This window comes from Copidosoma floridanum, unplaced genomic scaffold, assembly GCF_036245765.1.
Source record: "Copidosoma floridanum isolate Cflo_tuat_1 unplaced genomic scaffold, Cflo_Japanese_pri ptg000014l, whole genome shotgun sequence".
Taxonomy (NCBI): Eukaryota; Metazoa; Arthropoda; class Insecta; order Hymenoptera; family Encyrtidae; genus Copidosoma; species Copidosoma floridanum.
The window spans coordinates 51,857-70,048 of NW_028321891.1; the positions used below are offsets into that span (position 1 = coordinate 51,857).

At 37.3% G+C, this 18,192-nt stretch overlaps 3 protein-coding genes across 16 annotated transcripts; all 3 read left to right on the forward strand.

The window, feature by feature from the left end:
- The first annotated feature begins 364 nt into the window (after positions 1–364).
- On the forward strand, positions 365–7,758 carry LOC106644610 (maestro heat-like repeat-containing protein family member 1). Of its 4 annotated transcripts, none has more exons than XM_014360213.2 (18): positions 365–565; positions 682–1,274; positions 1,348–1,493; positions 1,562–1,770; positions 1,859–2,025; positions 2,089–2,587; positions 2,668–2,758; positions 2,821–2,976; positions 3,045–3,188; positions 3,261–4,124; positions 4,189–4,434; positions 4,514–4,966; positions 5,052–5,229; positions 5,325–5,932; positions 6,034–6,354; positions 6,425–6,778; positions 6,867–7,039; positions 7,360–7,758. In XM_014360213.2, exons 2-18 carry the CDS (start codon positions 1,226–1,228, stop codon positions 7,547–7,549), a joined length of 4,848 nt encoding a protein of 1,615 aa, XP_014215699.2. In that variant the 5' UTR covers positions 365–565; positions 682–1,225; the 3' UTR covers positions 7,550–7,758. The 4 variants fall into 4 exon arrangements, with proteins under 4 accessions (XP_014215699.2, XP_014215701.2, XP_014215700.2 ...); XM_014360215.2 differs by having other exon boundaries at positions 5,325–5,908; XM_014360214.2 differs by having other exon boundaries at positions 4,520–4,966.
- A 236-nt stretch (positions 7,759–7,994) lies between these two features.
- Kpc2 (Kip1 ubiquitination-promoting complex subunit 2) lies at positions 7,995–10,793 on the forward strand. Of its 4 annotated transcripts, none has more exons than XM_014360228.2 (9): positions 7,995–8,273; positions 8,434–8,592; positions 8,672–8,865; positions 8,931–9,091; positions 9,172–9,383; positions 9,445–9,569; positions 9,740–9,933; positions 9,993–10,044; positions 10,217–10,793. In XM_014360228.2, the coding sequence occupies exons 2-9, from the start codon at positions 8,447–8,449 to the stop codon at positions 10,360–10,362; spliced, it is 1,230 nt and encodes a 409-aa protein (XP_014215714.2). In that variant the 5' UTR covers positions 7,995–8,273; positions 8,434–8,446; the 3' UTR covers positions 10,363–10,793. The 4 variants fall into 4 exon arrangements, with proteins under 4 accessions (XP_014215714.2, XP_014215713.2, XP_014215712.2 ...); XM_014360227.2 differs by having other exon boundaries at positions 9,178–9,383; positions 9,993–10,131; XM_014360226.2 differs by having other exon boundaries at positions 9,993–10,131; positions 10,217–10,792.
- Positions 10,794–12,189: 1,396 nt separating this feature from the next.
- Ythdc1 (YTH domain containing 1) lies at positions 12,190–18,148 on the forward strand. Of its 8 annotated transcripts, XM_089592160.1 has the most exons (7): positions 12,785–12,887; positions 13,523–13,957; positions 14,356–14,876; positions 15,165–15,381; positions 15,459–15,663; positions 15,749–16,034; positions 16,127–18,148. In XM_089592160.1, the coding sequence occupies exons 3-7, from the start codon at positions 14,464–14,466 to the stop codon at positions 16,488–16,490; spliced, it is 1,485 nt and encodes a 494-aa protein (XP_089448286.1). In that variant the 5' UTR covers positions 12,785–12,887; positions 13,523–13,957; positions 14,356–14,463; the 3' UTR covers positions 16,491–18,148. The 8 variants fall into 8 exon arrangements, with proteins under 8 accessions (XP_089448287.1, XP_089448285.1, XP_014215731.2 ...); XM_089592161.1 differs by lacking the exons at positions 12,785–12,887; positions 13,523–13,957 and adding an exon at positions 12,190–12,267; XM_089592159.1 differs by lacking the exons at positions 12,785–12,887; positions 13,523–13,957 and adding an exon at positions 12,432–12,746.
- The last annotated feature ends 44 nt before the right edge of the window (positions 18,149–18,192 follow it).

Below are 18,192 nucleotides of genomic sequence, written 5' to 3' on the forward strand. Positions count from 1 at the left end.
CTTATTTTATAAATGAATATTTTTTAAATGCCCAAGTGCAAAACAATGCTCTCAATTTTTAACAGCGATCAAAATCAGAGTAAATTTTACAGTTTAAAGGAGCAATATGTTAACAAGTACAAGTGACAAATATATACGCATGTAATCTACACAAAAATACATGCCACTGGTAACATTCAGAAGGAGGCAGTTGTGATATCATGCAAGCGCATAATTAAAGTGCTGACAGCCCAAAGGCCTGTATAATAAGTTGACAAAACGTGTGCTTTGCTGCATGTGTCCATTACACATGAGGCATTCTCGAGTTGAGAGAATCCCTGATTTTTAAATATCTCGTAAATTGCCGCGCGTCAAGACTCTCCCTCTCCTCGCTCATCTTCCCCCTCTCCGCCTTCGCAGTTCACATCACAGCACAATAATAAGTACACGTACAGGCACACGTATTTATGCTGTTGTGCTTACATAGCGGTAGTCTTGTTATTATATTATAAATTTTGAATATAAAGTTCTCAGAGATGACCTACATGAAACACGTCAAAAATTTATATTACGACCCTTACAAATGGTAAGTCAAGTAGTCACCGTGTCTTCGATAAACGTATTTGTTGTTTGTCAGGTTGTGGCATATACTCCTGTTATATTGTAACTTTCACCGATACGAAAAATTAATTCCGTTTTTAGGTCTATTGTGAAGAGCATGGGATTATTTGCCATTGGATTGAAGATTGCATTAGAATGCAGAGGATTGGAATTAATGGGACCACCTCCAACTTTTTAAATTTGATGTAAACGTAAAGTTTTAATAACTTGCCCATTTCACACTAAATAAATCCATAAATAAATGTTTTACTTGGTTAGACAATAAATTTTATACATTTTTTTCAAATTAATATCTGTAATAACTCTTTTCCTACTCAACACACGTATACATATATATGTATACATTACACACATCTGATTTTTAGGAGGATGGTGTAACATAACCTATAACGCCATCGTCAAACAATCGTCATGCGTGGGCGATAATGGCTGGAGAAGAGTGTGTGTGTGTGTGTGTGTTTTTTTTGGTAGACATTTATATTGTTGATGATATGGGAATGACTGAAAAGTCTCTTGAAAGTGTTTTTTAGTGATGATATAAACAAGTTGTTTCAAGTGATTCTCTTGAAGCCATATTAATGCAGTTTTGTAACATAATTTAAATTTCACCTTCAACTTGGAAATAATGAAGGACGAAAATGATGCAAACGAGTCGAGTTTTGATCAACTTTCAGGTAATAATAGGAAATTAATTGTGTTTGAAAAATTGATACATGTAGCATGGTAATTGTGTGAGTTGATCAACAGCTGTCGTCGGTGCCCTTTTGGATGCTCTAAGCGATAAAGATGAAACTGTGCAGTTATCTGCCATCGAGTCCATTCGTAAACTGTCCCAGAGAAAAGCTGTTGTTGTTATTCATGCTGCCGTGTATTTTTGGGAACTGCACAAAAAGGTTTCAAGATTTGCAACTTGGCGATTAATTCCCAAAAGATTGACACCAACTTTGTTTTTTATCCTTAGATATCGGACATTCATTTGATTGCGGTTTTAAAAATTATGTCTGACATTTGTCAAAATTACGTCGATTCTTTGGAAGATTCATTGGCAACATCTGTAGCAGATTTAGCTTTAAACGAAATAGTTGGCCCTGCTTCCCAACAGGCTTGTGAATTGCTTGTCGCTTTGAGCAAAAAAGAATGTTCGCAATCAATTGGTGCACTCATTGTCAAGTACGTTTTTTTTTTTTTTTTTTTTTTTTTTTTTTTTTTTAAACCACTTGAAATTTTTTTTAACAAGAGTTGAAACTTTGATCATCAGATTTGAGCCAAATATAGTGCCACATCACAACGTCATCAGAGTCATTGGAATGATTGCCGCAAAGAATACAACCGGCATGCTACCTTTTATAAAAGAAACCTTGAGTTTTTTAGTACCACTAATGCCTGACATGAATCAAGAGCAATTAAAATTGGCAACTACCTTTGGTAGGTGTTTAACGACATAATTTATGTTTAATACATACGGTGACAAAATTTTTCGATTTTTAGCCATTGAAAAACTATCGGATGCAATCTCTGATTGTCTCACAAATACCGAAATAGCAACCAATACAGGACTGCATAAGGACATGTACTTTGATGAACTGTCGAGTGCTTTTAAAGTACTGACCTATTCGTGGCTTAAATCGAGCAAAAATTCAACAGTCACGGAAAACACTTTAAAATGCCTGGCCTCGATTTTACCCCTTTTATCAAAAACTTGGGATGAAAGTTTCATCCCCAAAGTGACTCCTTCACTGTTGAGTCTTTTTAAAAAGCCAAATACTAGATTGGCCGCTTCGAGGGTACTCTCGCTAATTTTAAATGCTGCAACCAGTGACGACAAAGAGCAACTCAGGCTTCATTTGGAGCATACTCATCATGTTCTCCTGGAAGCGGTCAGCATTGCTCCGTTTGAAGCTGCCAGGGACGAATTGTTGGCTCATTACGAGGTATTAAAGTGTTTCAAAGCCATTGTCGTCTTGTATCCGGAAGAAGGTTTGGAAAGGTAAATTGAAATATAATAATCGTTCCAATTATTTACGACACCGTTACTTACTTGATGATGAAAAAAAAATGCATTTGTAGAATACTACAACAGTTAAAATCTCAAAACATTGTTCAGCGCTCAAGAGCATTGGTTGTACTCAGACATTTTATCAATACGCTGCCAGCAGAGGTACGTTTTTTTTGTTTGAATAAAATTTCGGTCATGTAATTATCAGTCACGATTAATTTTAGGAAAGCACGGCTTTTCAAAGAATCGCTTCGAGTCTGCAAGATTCTTTGGGAGACGCAAATTACACAAGACACCTTGTCAGTGCGATGGTTGCTCTTGCCGCCAGGCCAACATTTCCTCTCCTTTCCTCTCAGCGCTCTTCCTTTGTTAAATTTATCGTAAGTACGGTATGGGGTGGTACTACCAACTATGACTGTTGAACAAAAAAACTTGAACGTGCGCGCAGGTGTTACAGTGTGGCTCGAAAACGGACGAGGCCGATGCCTGCGAAGAAGCCCTGCATTTATTGTCGAGTACGGTGGAAGGTGCCGAAACTTGGCTCTGGCCGTCTCTGATCAATGCTCTGTTGGATCAAACTTACGTGATTTCGGTATAAGCGCAGCCCTATATAATAATAGATGATATTGTTGAAACGATTATGAGGTTGATTGATAAATTTTAGGTGGGACCGATATTGCGAGCTTTATCGACGCTCGCCGTAAAAATGATGCGCGAGAAGGAGGAGGAGGAGGAGGAGGAGGAGAACAGCGTAACAACAGGTGACGAAAAAAATGATTTTCCAAGCATCCGAGTTCTCGGGCGCTGCCTCGAACTCCTTGACGAGGAAAAGAATCGCGCGCCCGTGATTATGTTTCTACGAAGCGCGGCGCCGCTGTTTGAACCGGCTCTGCTGAGGCCCGCCCAGTGGGACGCAAAGCTGTCGGAATTGTTAAAACTCGTAATCGTGGAGTATAACACCGTAGCGGATAATAATCCATCGGGAGCGACAGGGACGGAACGCGCGTTACTCTGGGAACGGGGGCTCGTCGATTTTCTTGAAGAAAACGAGACCTGGGCCCAAGAGCTGGCCAACGAGTTGGCGGACAAGCCAATCATCACGCCCTCGATTGCCCTGTCCTTGGCCGCGCTAGTCAATAAACCCGAGCACGCGAGCCTATTGATCGAATTGGCCCGTACTCGCAGCGCGAGCTACAACAGTGACGCCGAATACGCCCGAGCCGTGGGTATATGCGCGAAACGCCGCCTGGAGATGGTCCTCAAGCTTATGGAGGAGGCTTGTGCCGTGGAGGACGCGCGCAAGCAACCCGTACGGCTACTCGGCCTCGTGAGAGATGCAAAAGCCGCGGCCAACAACGAGGCCGCGAAAGCTGGCTTGCTCAAGGCATACGCCGAAATAGCGTTGAGGGCCGACTCGGTGGCTCTATGTACTTCCTTGGATAACAACATTTTTCCTTGGATTATTCGACAATTGAACGATTGCAAGGAACTTGGCACCAAGGAGGCAGGACTCTTGGCCATCCGACGAGTAATGTATACAATTGTGTAATAGTAATCCCTTGATAAACAGGTGAACATTCTTTTATTTCAAGGCTGGCGAGGCCATGCATCCCAATCGACTGGTCGACTCGATCGGACTGCGAGCTCGTGGTAATGCATTGGCTATTCTACTGGGACTGTTTCAGTCCTCGTCGTCGGGTTACAGGCCGCTACAGCTTTATCCGTTGATTCTCAAGGCAATTATTTCATTGATAATAATACCTCCACCGCCAACTGACGAAGAAAAAAAAGTACTTCTCGAGTCGTCCATGGACAAAGTGATAGCAGCCAGTTCAGAGGTACACGACGACGTGTGTCGCATCGTAATTTGATGGAAAAAAAAAAATAATAATAATAATAATTTATCGTGTGATCAAGTTACAGATTGCAGCTTTAAAGATGCCCCAAGTCATGCAGCAAGTTATCGAATACTTGGGCGTCATCAGTAGCGAAATCGTGTCAGATTCGTCGGACACGCTGGCCCTACTCGTTGACATTTTATTACCGTGGATGCAATCGAAATCTAACGCGGAACGCAAGACTACTCTGCTTATTCTTAGAACGACCCTTAGATCGTATCACGATGCTTTAAAGTACACGTATCCAGGTGGTAAATTGGAACCGGGTAAACTTCTCGGAAAATTTTTAGCCTGGAGTGCTGATTCGGATCTTAGTTTGCGCCCGCTAGTTATCGATTGCGTTGCCTTGGCTTTGAACATTGGGGCCAGGCACCGCTCCACCTTACCGGATCGTAATTTGAATCACGATTTAAGCGAGACGAAGCGAATAATTGTTGGCGAAGACGCCATCTCGCTCTACACGGGAGTAAAGGTTGAAATGAAATTGGTTCTACATCTAATAGTATATCTATTGATGATAGCCTGCGAGAAAATAAACGATATCAAACAATTTATAGAATCTGGCGACGGCTGCATGTGCAAGAGTAGCAAGTGGAGAGGTCGTGAGTTTGGCCGATGGTTTGGTCGAGGCTCTTCTGTACAGAGGTGAAGGCGGAATCGCTGCTGGAATCGCATTGTCAGAATTATTCAAACTCCGAGGCTTGGACATTCCACGAGCAAATTTATATTTAATCGGTGGGGCTATACAATTTTTATTCATTATCATTCGATGTTTCTTCATTTAAATGGGGCGCTTTGTGCGTGTATTGTATTCACCACACGCAAAATAGATGGGATAATCGGTCAAATGAGGCAAATGGAAAATGCCAGCTGTAAAAGAGGAGCGGCAGGGGCCGTCAAATCATTGAGCACACAACACCCGCAAGAGGTTGTGGAGCACCTGTTGCATCAGCCCTTGCCCCTGGACCGTGGGACCAAGGAATGTTGGATGGAGCTTGGAAAGTCGGAAGACACGGGTTCACGAAGCTTGGAGTTATTATTGACAAAGCTGCAAAATGAGAACCTGCTGGTCGATTCGGCGCTGCAAGGTGGAACTGCGGACGACGGCAAGCGTCCCAGCGCAGCTTTTGCTCCTTTAGCGGCTGTGGTAGCCCTTGGGCAATTATTGAATTCACCAAAAGCCGAGGATTTGGTGAGCCGACGATTGCCCGAACTTTTTGCCGTCTTGTTGGAATATTTGGCTGGATGGCTCCACGTGGATCCACCCATGTCAATCATCAGCACAAAATACGGCTTTGTACCCAATCGCCAGAGTTGCAAAATCGTCCCGTATCGCGAGGTGTACGCTGTCTTATCGAAAATTTTCAACATTATTGGCACACAACAGGATATAGAAATCCCCTCGACCGAGACCGTAAGTCTATTTATTTGTACACAAGTACGTAATATTTTTTGTGTAATATTATATTGACCTTCAAAATTAACTCATTAATAATTATGTACGTGAACGTTATTATTGTGTAAGCATTCATTATGCAGACTTTCGAGTCCGAGCAGGCGGAAACGGAAGAAAATGTAATATGGACGGTACACGCGATTGCACGAAGCTTGTCCAAAAAGAGCGATTCCTTGGCAAATCTGGGCCGATACCTGGGTAAACTCGTGACCAGTACTTTGGCGACTCAGCGAGCCGTTTCGATTGGGTTTTATGCCGAGCTCGTTGACAAACTTAACTGCGATGACATTTGGCTAGACGCCATCATCAACACTCTGTACGAAGCAAAAGCCGACTCATCGCCGCTTGTTCGTAAACTCGCTACCATTGGTCTTGGTCGAGTCGCCTATTTGGAGTCCAAGCACGTGAGCTTTGCGGCATGATTATTACTTATGTTGCTAAACATTGTTTAAAACATTTGCCAATTTTTGTCAGGTGGAAGAATACTTTGACAATTGCTTATGCTCGCTGCTGGATGGTTTGGAAGAGCCATCGAGTGTCGATGGTAGTACCGACGTGGTGTTGGAATCATTGCGCGGTTTATCGGTTTTACTGTCAACCACGACCGAGAAACCAATCAGTCCACGCGTCGTTCTCGCCCTCAAACCCTTTGTCGAAAAGGAAAACTGGGAAATGAGACTGGCGGCCATGTGCGCTTTGGGAGCTATTGCTCGAAGCTGGCAGAGCAGATTCATGCGATCGCCCGACGACGATATTACTGACCACCTCCTCGCGTGCATTCCATGCTTGGCCATTAAGCTCGAAGACAACGTCGATGCCATAGCTGTGGTGAGCTTTGCGTCAAAAAATATCCAACATGTATAATAATTTCAACTAGGAAATAAATCTGGCTGAAATATTATTGTTTAAATTATAGGCATCGAGGCAAGTTTGGTACGATTCGGCGTGTCTATTGCAATGTAAAACCTTGACTCGCGTAATCCAGACTCACTTTGGACCAGACAGGAAACAACTGGATGTGGAAAATTTTTTACGAGATTTGATCTATTGTTTGAAAACTGATTTACCACAGAGAGCTGAAGAGCTTAGGTAAAGAGTAGTAGCTCAAAAAAGGGGAAGATTATGGTTTCTGTGGTGCCCCACAAAATAACAAAGGGATCATGAAATGTACCAAAAAATGAGCATTTTTTACCATCTAAAAACACCGTGTGCCTCTTTACGCACCATCTCGCTTCGTTTTCAAACCGTCGCATCTCAAAAGTCGTGGTGCCACAAAAATTGTAATAGTGTCCCCTTTTTCTCCTTCAGAAAAGAATATTTTGGGATTTATGTTGAAAATTTATGTATGTGCGTGCGTGTTTTTATTTTTTTTATTTATTATTATTATTTTTTTTTTTTTTTTTTTTTAGAAACGCCGTCGTTCGAGGATATTCAAGATCGGAAAATGGAGTGACTCGAGCAACGTCTGCACTTATTTTAGGCCTATTTGGAGAACCAAGGCCCAAAGACGTTCAACGAATGCTGCAACTACTAAAAGACCAAGAAAACTTTGTACGAGCTCGAGCAGCTCGAGGACTTTCCCTTTGCTTCACCCTTTGATAATTATCAAAGACTTGTATAGAGATTCTCGTAATCTTAGGAATTAACAAAGAAATTTATTCGTAAATGTTTTAGTTATAAACAAAGAATCTGTTTCAAAGTTGACGCATATTTGTATAGTTTATGGACCCATAAATTTTAAATATATATATATTTACACTCGCGCTATTGTAAGTATATAAATGAATTTGTCATACCGATAATTAAACAAATATATATTGACACTTGTATAACTTTTATGTAAGTATACAAAAATAAAATTTTAGGTGTTACAATTTACCTCTGTTTTATATTTTACACACTTTACACACACTTCCATTTGAGCGAGAAACGCAAAAAAAAAAAAAAAAAATTGAAGCAATCAATACCCAACAACTATATATAATTGCCAAGATATACCTACACATCCGCATAATCCAGAAAACAGTTGATAATTGTATTGATTAACATTTTTATGTAAGATTGAGAGTATACAATATTTTTTAAGTAAAAATAGTGACAAGTAACATCAAAATTTGTTTAAAACTTTTAACTATTGGGATGTTAATGAACGGTCAATAAGTGTCAACGCAAGTCACCAAAACATAGCCAAATGCCGAATTTGCAGTCGTCGGTGGGGCTGTTGTCGGAGGTCGGAGTCGGAGATTGGATTAAGAAATATCGTGTATATATGGTTTTTGCGGAAATTTTCTCATAAACTTATTTCAAAGTTACTAAATTCGAGGTGAGCAGTTGAACATTGCACTTGATGGATTTTTTTTTTTCTATTCCAGAAAGCGTCAAGTACTTCATACTTAACCTTTTTGTGTATAATTTTTTTTGCCATAGATATAATAATAATTTCCATTTGCACGTACTTGTGTCATTTCTATTATTTTGTGCAGATTCATATAATTGATGTTTCCATGGATGAAGGAGCATATTACGGAGGCTTGGAATAGTAGGAAGAGCTCAAGGGGTGCTAAAAAACACTCCAATGGTTCTTCCGATCGTTCCAGAGGAATGCAAGCTACTTCCGAAAGCTTCATCGTTCGCGTCATCAGGTGACTTTAATGTATATTTGAACCTAAATATATTTTATTAAATTTTTAAGCTGGCTTAAAACTCTTTTTTTTTACAAAGTCTGGAAGCAACAGTGCTTTGCGTTCCTGTAACCCTGGAATTCACCATTGATAAAGTCAAATCAATTGCCACGGAACATTTCTATGGGCATGACAAAAATAAAAAGAGTAGGCAATTTCGTTTGATACACTCGGAACAGCTGAAAAAACTCGACGATGAGAAAAATTTACAAGACGAAGAAATTTCCGAGTCGGGTATTATTGTTGAAACAATTAAACTTGTTTCAAATGAATGATATTAATTAAAGCTATTTGTGTAGATGAATTGTTATTGGTTCAAGTTAGACCTCTGGTTGAAAAAGAGAATTTGTCCGAAGAAGCTCTGAAAGGACCTTTGGATGATGAAATTATTAAAGCCACGAAAGATTTGTTTGTGAGAAATCCTCCCAAGCCAGCAATCAATTCCGATTGCCCAGCTGATGTAATATACATCTATACGTGAAAATGTATATAACATTTCAAACTAAGACATTGTCAATAATTTTTTCATCTAACTTGTAGTTTCAGAATGAAATACGGAAAATTTTAGTCACCCTTGTTCAGACATCTGCGAAAATTCTCATGCACAGTCCAGATGCTGTCAAGTTTTACGAGTTAATCAAAGAAAAATTACAAGCTCAATTACAACCTCCCAATGATCCTAAGGCTGTAAAGTACCTTGTGGATATGGGCTTTTCGGAAAGAAGAGCTCTAAAAGCCTTGAGATTGAGAAAGTAAGATTTTTCTCTCAAAAATTGAAACCACCACAGTGTCTGATTGTCAATTGTTCTGTAGAATGAACGCATCCGAAGCTTTGGAATGGCTCTTGGAACATCAAGATGATCCCGATGATGAGGAAGACTTGCAACTTTCATCTTTGAATTCATTCTTGGGCGATCAAGTTGGTCCTAGCTCATCAGGTGCGTTGGACGATGCTAGAACGAAATTTTTTAAAGATGCTTTTTCAAAGCTCTTGAAGAAAAATAATTGACAAAATTCATCTTGAAAATTTTTCCGTTGATTGTTTACAAAGTAATTTTTTTTCCACAAAAAAGAAAAAAAAATTTTCTCCTCTCTTTTCTTTATTCAGGTAACGAACCAAAAGTGCCAAAGGAACGAAATTTAATGTATGTGGTAAATTTGTTGCTGGACACCTATAAACAGCATCAAAAACTTGATTTCAAAGCTGATCCAAAGTTGATTGAATCTTTGGAAGAAATGGGATTTGAAAGACCCAAAATCATAGAAACGCTCAAAATAACGGGAAATAATCACGCGAATGCTGTAAGTTATTTTAATAAAATCAGTCGTACACTTTGAATCGAAATTACCATTGATTGTAGTGTGCTTGGTTACTTGGAGAAAGAAGACGTAGCTTAAAAAATTCTTACAAAGGTATGGATCCAGATGGCCCGATTTATAGTGCAATAATGAATAATCCTCAAATACAATTAAGTTTGGCAAATCCAAAGATGTTGCTTGGTATTATTTATGTGTTGTTTGCACGTACATGCTACAAATTGATTGCTTTGTCGTAAAAATCGTCAATATTTCTTATTATTTTCAGCCTATTTATCCATGCTCGAGACGCCACTATCGACGAGTGTATGGATGAAAGATCCACAAGTTTCGCCAGTATTGAGTCAAATTTTCAAAACGTATCATGGGGAGAAGCACGCTATTCACGTAAATCGTTACAACGATGACAGCTAACACTTTCCTATTTATTATATTTTAATTGCGTCAACTTTTCACCCGAGTTATTACGAATAACGAAAATGTCTAAAATTGGAAAAGAAAAAAAGATTTCTGAATAATACATGTACTTTTTTAAATTTTAAGTTCTTCGGTTTGTGAATTTTGTAAAACACAGTAACGTAAACTGTTTTATTAGGTTTGTCAACTCGTGATTAAAATAGATTCTTCTTTGTAAAATTCAATTTATAGATATTTATTTCATTAATATATATTTAGCAACTAAACAAATTTTTGTGCATAAACTTTCTCTGCAATCGCTGCCACTAATTAATAACTAAGTTTCGCAAACACTGTTAATGAACCAGTAAAATCTGTCAAACGAGTACGCCAAAGATACTTGATATCGGCCGGGTTATCTGAAAACAAACTATATAAAGTATATACAAATATATTGGATTTATATGCTTACCCCCGCTTACAAAAAGGTAATATATATATATATATATATATATATATATATTTATATTATGAATACTACGTAGAGTGATGAAGAAATAACTAAGAGAGTGAGAGATCAAAAAGATTCTATTCCAACATCAGACTCGAGCTTTGATGAAAAATACTTGCTTATTGTTTTTGTAGTAACGTAGAACATCACTTGAATTCAATAAAAAAAATTTTTTTAAACTGTTGAAACATCGCAACGCGTTTGAGTCTTTATAGATAAAAAATAACATACACATTTATAAAGATATTTACATCGCTTGCTTTTTTTTTTTTTTTATTAAAGAGAGAAACTATTGTTAATCATTAGTTCACTCTCTTGGGGAAAATTTATTTTATTATTATTTTTACAGAAAGTTGCAAAGTAATTGCAGACGTTGTTAAAGAACTCGCAATTTTTGTTACTTTTTATTACCTACAATATTGATTATTAAAAAAAAAATCTTGATTAAATTAATCGAATCGGTAGCTGATAAAGAAAAAAAAAAAAAATTTTAGAGAAGAGAGAAGAACCCCTCTCCTGTATATTTATACTTTTGAAGGTAGATTTTCGGGTAAAAGATAAATTGTAAGCACGTCGCAGATAGCACAGACATTGTCACATTTTATTGTCTATCTACACGATGAGTTGCGGCTGGTTTATAGTTGATTAAATAGCTATACTGTAAAAGTTTACTTTTTAAAAGTAATAATTATTTGGATCAGCGTCATCTATCGGTCTTAATTTTTTCGCGAAAAGTGGCCTCCAAAATTCTGAATCAGAGCTTTAGGGCCTAGAGCCATTTAATCAATTATAAACCAGCCGCAAATAATTTCATAATTATAAAATAAAAAGTTAACATTAGCTGTGCTGTTTGCGGCAAGTTTATAATCTATCTTTCATCCATAAATTTACCTTTAAAAGTATAATTACATAGGAGGTCGATTTTTGGGAATTTTGGGTAAAAGATTGATTATCAACTTGCCGCAAACAGCACAGACAGCCGCAAATAATTTCATAGTTGTAAATAAAAAAGTTGATATTGTGCTATCTGCGGCAAGTTTACAATTTATCTTTTACCTGAAATCCGACATGTAAAAATATAGTTTAATAAAATCGACTATACGGCACTATTTAGCAGTGATTACTAAGTATATTACTACACACAACTTCACGTATTCTTACACCGTGCTCTCTTTACCAGAATGGAAAATTCAGAGGCTGTGTTCCGCAAATGCTACCAACAATTAAGGTACCTACTACGTAGGTAACGTAGGCCGTGTTAACGCCGCATGGTTGGGCAGCGCTAGCGTCAACCAGAGCAGTTTTTGGATAACCGGGATAACCCCTAAACTACGCTATTTTTGGTTATTTTTTAGGGATTATCGAAAAAAACTGCTTACTTGAGCGAGGTATCGGATGCTATGAAACTGTCGGTGAGTTCCGCATGTCAAGAAACTGCGAAATATTTGGTGGTGGGCAAGGGAGTAAAAACAGCAAAAATTTTCGAAGTTTGTTGACATAGTATGTTAGTGACAGTAACTTTCATGTTACTGACCGTAACTTTTACTGCGGGAATCCTCTTCACCCATGACGCGGCACGCTCCACACGGCATCGGTCGGAGTTCGGAGTCGGAGTTTTGGAGTTTGGACTTTGGAGTGATAGTACATTCAACAATTGTACTACCTGATATTATACTAAACAAGTACCCATCATACTATAAAATACTGATTAGTTCATTGAAACACCTGCAGGCAGCTGCATGAAACATATAATACTCACCTTTTGTAGAGTGCATATTATGTACTGTATTATTTATCCCAACATCCTCTGACTAGGAGCTAGAGGAGAGGATCGAGCTATATTTTCCCGACGCCGAACAAAGAAAGAGAGCAAGGAGTCGACGATTAATGTGTGTGTGCGCGTTTTACTTATTTATTCAATGTAATTTTTATATAATTGCCTTGTAACGATATAAGACGAGTAAACGAGTTGTTCAGCTGGTGACAGTGGAATGACGGCATTGTATCTACTTGCAGCAGCTCAACTCTTGTTGTAAATGCAGCATAGTATTATCAGTTTACATACGATATCGATCGTTTTGTGTGCCGTATAAGTATCATTTATTTGTGAAATAAGGATTAAAGTGCACATATAGGTATTGATGTGCCTATATGTATGTATATTCATATACATATATGTGTGTATAAATACATAAAGTAGTGCGTAATAATGGAACTGATTATGAGTTAGAAAATTAAGTCGCAAACTTTCATGCCTGATGCAAGCATCAAGGGCTTTGCTCGTTTAAACGGGAAAGTGATAAATATCAGGTGTATTGATCGTGCTTAGATTTTCCCATACGAAGTATACCCGCGTGTATGCACTTGAATTTTCACGAAATATGATACATACAATAATTTATGTACACACACACATACATATGTTTACGGGCATACAAATTATGTGTTTGTGTGTGTCTACGTAGTATATATATACATGCATATGTACACACAGATTGCACGGTATTTACAGTGGACTTGTTCTGTGTCTCGTTGATGGTGCAGTTTTCAAAGTTGTTTTATTTCTGAAAGTTTATGATTTTTCAAGAGAGTAAAATTGTGCAAAAAAACTTTTCCAGCAGTGAGCAATAGTTGATAGTTGCATTAATTGATATTTATATATTACAGAGTCTACGCTCATGCATCTTGATAAAGTGAATGATAATTTTGATGGACTTGATTTTACATGCATTTTTCTCCTTTTCATTTGCTACAAGTCTTGGTAAACTTTTATAGAAAACAAAAAAACCACAACATAGGACTTTCAAGTGCTGAGAATGTTTGTGTGTGATTGACTGTGATGATGATGATGATATAATGATTATGATGATGATGATGATGATGTATCAAGCAGAACTTGATTAACAGCATTAACGTGCTTATAGTTTTAAATCCACGAGTAATATATACGTACATGTTTTTTAAACACATAACTCTAGTTTGTTAAGTAAATTAACAACATTAGCAAAGTATACTGGAGATGGTTGAAAATTGGTTTGTTGCAAACAGATACTTTGTCAACAGCAAATGTGTGAGAGAACCTCACTGTTACTGTGTCTGGAGGTCAGGTTTAAAACCCTTTAGTTTGTGTCATATTTACTAATAATAAACCATTTTTTTAGTTACAAATCATTGTTTTGTCGGATACTTGAATCACTTAAATCTTTATGTTATTAAAAAAAATAACGGTTGTCAAAAACATCGAGTATTTTAATAATTTTATAATATTATCAAATATTTTTTTGCCTGTGTACCTTTTGTTTCCCCCTGCATAAAAACAACGGAAAATAGAAATTAGCAGCCAAATCTTAGATAAGCTTATTACATGTATTCTCCTTAAGAAAAACAAAGTTCTAACTCAAGAATCATGACCAGTGCATCATATTTTTTTTTTTTTTTTTCTTTTATGAAAATATAAATTTTTACCAGACAACTTATTTCTTCTTGTTAACACATTTCAGAAAGAGTTCGAGATTGGTGTTGGGCTGCAGCCAACTAATTGAATTAACCAGGGACACGTATCCTGGATGAAGAGTTGACTGGTTTCTTGAATAGTAAATTTTTATAGCATGGAAAAAAATTTAGAAACAGACAATCTAAATTTGAGCAGTGGAGAAAATGATATTGAAAATGAAAACGATGCAGGAGATGAATTAAAAATTGGAGCTGACGAGACGTATGACACGCGCAGCGAAGTTTCATCTAGCAGTTCAGACTCGGAAGAGGAGGATGATGAGGATGATGACAATTCTAGTCAGCCATCCATCACTTCTGTGTCTACAAAATCTTCTACGAAAGAAGCTACGAAAAGAAATCTACACAAGAGAGGTAAAAGAAAACAGTCAAGAGACTCATCGGCTTCCTGCAGCAGTCCTGAAGCTAAAAGAGCAAAGTCGAAAGAAAGTTTGATAGTAAAGGCGGCAGCTACTACAAAAAGTTACGATTACGCCACGAAATTGAATTACTTGTTTAGAGATGCAAGGTATCGAGCAATAGTTCTTCACATACGTGTGGGGAGTAAAAGTAAAGAATATCTCGGATCTTGCATATATGTATAGACGTAGTCATCCGAGTCAAAAGCGATTATGACAAACGTGAGATCTAAGGCTTCTTTACTTGCTCCCGTGCTACCTATACAATTTTTCACTGCTCCTCAGCCAGAAAGTATTTTTCTCACCAACAACGTTAAGAAAATGACTGCTTTTTGCCTAGTTGAGTGAAAAATTGGTATTTTTTATACTTTTCTCACACTAAAATCTTGTAATTACAGGTTTTTTATAATAAAGTCAAATAATGCAGAAAATGTTACGCTATCAAAAGCAAAAGGTGTTTGGAGCACTCTCCCACAAAACGAAGCAAATCTGAACCAAGCCTTTAAAGAATCAAGAAATGTTTTGCTCATTTTTTCAGTAAAAGAATCTGGTAAATTTGCCGGTTTTGCCAGACTTTGCACGGAATCTAGAAGGGACGGTAATTCTATTTCTTGGGTAAGGCAATGTTTTTTCACGACAAAATACAAAAATGTGTTTGAAACATTTATTGCTGAAATTTATGTGAATCTTAGGTACTGCCTCCTGGTTTAAACGCCAAAGTCTTGGGAGGAGTTTTCAAAGTAGATTGGATTTGTAGAAAAGAATTACCCTTTACGGCAACGCTGCATTTGTATAACCCATGGAACGACGGAAAACAGGTGAAAATTGGTCGCGATGGACAAGAAATAGAACCTCGCGTAGCTGAAGAATTGTGCAGATTGTTTCCAGAAGATGAAGGTAAAGAGGAAAAAAAGGATTTAAATCTACAATTTTAAAACACTAGTGCAGTTTTTTTTTTTTTTTTTTTTTTTCTTCGATACAGGGATAGAAATGACTCCTATTTTGCGTAAATCGAAAGAATCTGCTAAACGCGTGGTGAAGCCGACCATAAGGAATCATCACGAAAACAGAACTGTGATAACTCCTAGATTCATACGGACCCGTGGCAGAGGACGCCGACTGTTTCTTACGTCGAGATCACGACTAGCGTCATTAGCAAGAGGAAGTCGCTTGTCCTCTGGTCACAGAAGTTCGAGAGATCATCATCAGCAGCCTCATCATCACCATCATCGGTACACCAATTGGTTCGAACGAGGCGAATATTCCAAGTAAATCTCACATTTTATCTCATTTATATTATGTTGATTTATGAAATAATGCCAACCAAGTAATGCGTCTGCCAAATTACGTGATTGCGCAGAGGAGGGTATGGTTCAGCTCTCGGAGTCGCAGCTGCAGCGGAAGCCTATGTAGCAGACTACATGCGCACCATGCAGCATCAGCTTCCGCCTCTGCCACCGTACATTGCCTCGTTGCCTTACGACTCGCTACCTCCACCACCACCTCCACCTCCGCCACGATACTACGAGGGTCTACCATTGCCACCCGACTACGCAGCTTCTGCAGCTGCGACCGTGGCCGCGAATAGCTTGGAGAAGCGCAGTTACGAGCGCAGTGTTGACGAGTTTCTTTGGAGAACTTCCAGCAGTAGTCGATCCCACAGTCGTCACGCCGAGCACCGCTCCTCCCGCGACCATCATCAGCGCTATCGCGAGCGCAGGTAGATTTAAGACAATGATGCACGTGATGAAAAAACGGGCAACGAATGATTCAAACTTTTTTAGTAAATATCTATGTAAAGATAAGAATGTAGGGAAAAAAACATTAAATGCAAAAAGTTCCAACATTCGAGTTGCGCGTTGTCAACAAATTCCAACTTTTTTCATCAACAAATAAATACAATATTAGAATAACTCATATAAAGGTCACTCTTTTTTACAGAATTTTATTTGAGTGTGCTTCCACAATACATTTTTTAATGAAAAAAAAAAAAAAAAAAAAGAAAAAAAAAAAAAAAACAAATAAATAAATTTTTAATCTAGGTTTAAATGTAAATACACTAGATACACAAGTTTGATTCTGTACCAAGCATCTTTAGAACGAGTTTCAAGACTAGCCCTGAAATTATGTGCTATCCGTCTTTGTTTTACCCTTAGCAAATGGGCCAAAACAAGAAAAAAAAGAGAGGTAACTTGAAAATTAAAACATTGAACACTCGGTTTACAAGTAATGTATAGGAATGTGGATTTATCTCTCTCTTGTGTTTGCCAATCTCATTTTTACCGTTTTATGTCAAATTTACTTTAAATCTTAAATCTTGAAATTTTTTTGTTTACGATTTATATTATTCGTTAATACAAAGTTGCATAAAACTACTTTTTTACGCACATCTTGATAGAGATGTAAACAATTTGAAATAACATGGCCAAGTATTTTTTACTGTGATTTACTGACGACTTATTCTGTAAGAATAAGAAAAGTTCAGTCCACAAACCATGAGCATTAAAATATGTTTGTTAAGCTAGAAATTATCGAAAGAATCGATACTACCATTCAAGTTTTTATAAACTTGAGAACCACATAAAATTGAAATTGTTAATTTCTAAGAAAGTTGTGTAATTATAAATTGCGTTTCAAGCATCTGACAACCGTTTTACACATTTTTCAATAAACAATTGTCTCCACTTTTTGTATAAATATCAAAATATCTAGAATTTGGCTTTGCATAGCAGTCATTTACTACGCCCATATTATCATCATCGTTGTTGCTGCATTGTCAAACATTTTGCATACAATGCGAGTAAAAGAGACATCTATCAGTAACGTGTGTGAATATTATGATTCAAGAAAAATTCCAGCAATATTACAAATAGAATATTCTGCTCTTTTATCCGTGTGACACGATTTATGAAGAATAAGATATCGGCTAATCGTATATTGAAGCCAAATGAATATATTTTTGAGTTTAGTTATTTATTCCCCAACAAACTCTTTCATATATGATCCAGTCTGTCCATTGCTATTTTCTGAAATCGAACTTAAATTAAGGGATCTGAAAAATGATGAATATTGTTTTAGACCATTTGCAGTTATTAATGGCGAGCATTTATATTGTTTTGAGCAATAGTCACTACCAACAAGGTACGCCAATTTTTTCACAAAAAAATATGAAGCTTTGAAAATATTTGAACTGTGAGATGTCAACAGTCTCGATTTATATTCGTTTATCGGTTATTAACAATAGAGCTTGTGAAATTTGTGAACCAGACAACAAGAGGAAGCCCAATGACTTTAAAGGAAACTATAAATACTATATCTTAAGGGTTACAGTCGTAAGTTTCTAAAAAATGTATATGAAATGGATTTAATATCAAAAACTAATATAAATATACATGGACATCATGTATTAAAAGTAATTTATTAAAT

Excerpts from the sequence above, each read along its gene's own strand:
- Kpc2 (XM_014360226.2), top strand. The coding sequence starts at position 8,447 with ATGTTTCCATGGATGAAGGAGCATATTACGGAGGCTTGGAATAGTAGG. Across the intron at positions 9,092-9,171 it reads ATTCCGATTGCCCAGCTGAT|TTTCAGAATGAAATACGGAA; the intron begins GTAATATACATC and ends TCTAACTTGTAG. Across the intron at positions 9,934-9,992 it reads GAAATAATCACGCGAATGCT|TGTGCTTGGTTACTTGGAGA; the intron begins GTAAGTTATTTT and ends CATTGATTGTAG.
- Ythdc1 (XM_089592161.1), top strand. The coding sequence starts at position 14,464 with ATGGAAAAAAATTTAGAAACAGACAATCTAAATTTGAGCAGTGGAGAA. Across the intron at positions 14,877-15,164 it reads TACTTGTTTAGAGATGCAAG|GTTTTTTATAATAAAGTCAA; the intron begins GTATCGAGCAAT and ends TTGTAATTACAG. Across the intron at positions 15,382-15,458 it reads ACGGTAATTCTATTTCTTGG|GTACTGCCTCCTGGTTTAAA; the intron begins GTAAGGCAATGT and ends TGTGAATCTTAG.
- LOC106644610 (XM_014360213.2), top strand. The coding sequence starts at position 1,226 with ATGAAGGACGAAAATGATGCAAACGAGTCGAGTTTTGATCAACTTTCA. Across the intron at positions 4,435-4,513 it reads TGATAGCAGCCAGTTCAGAG|TTACAGATTGCAGCTTTAAA; the intron begins GTACACGACGAC and ends CGTGTGATCAAG. Across the intron at positions 5,933-6,033 it reads GTCTATTTATTTGTACACAA|ACTTTCGAGTCCGAGCAGGC; the intron begins GTACGTAATATT and ends TTCATTATGCAG.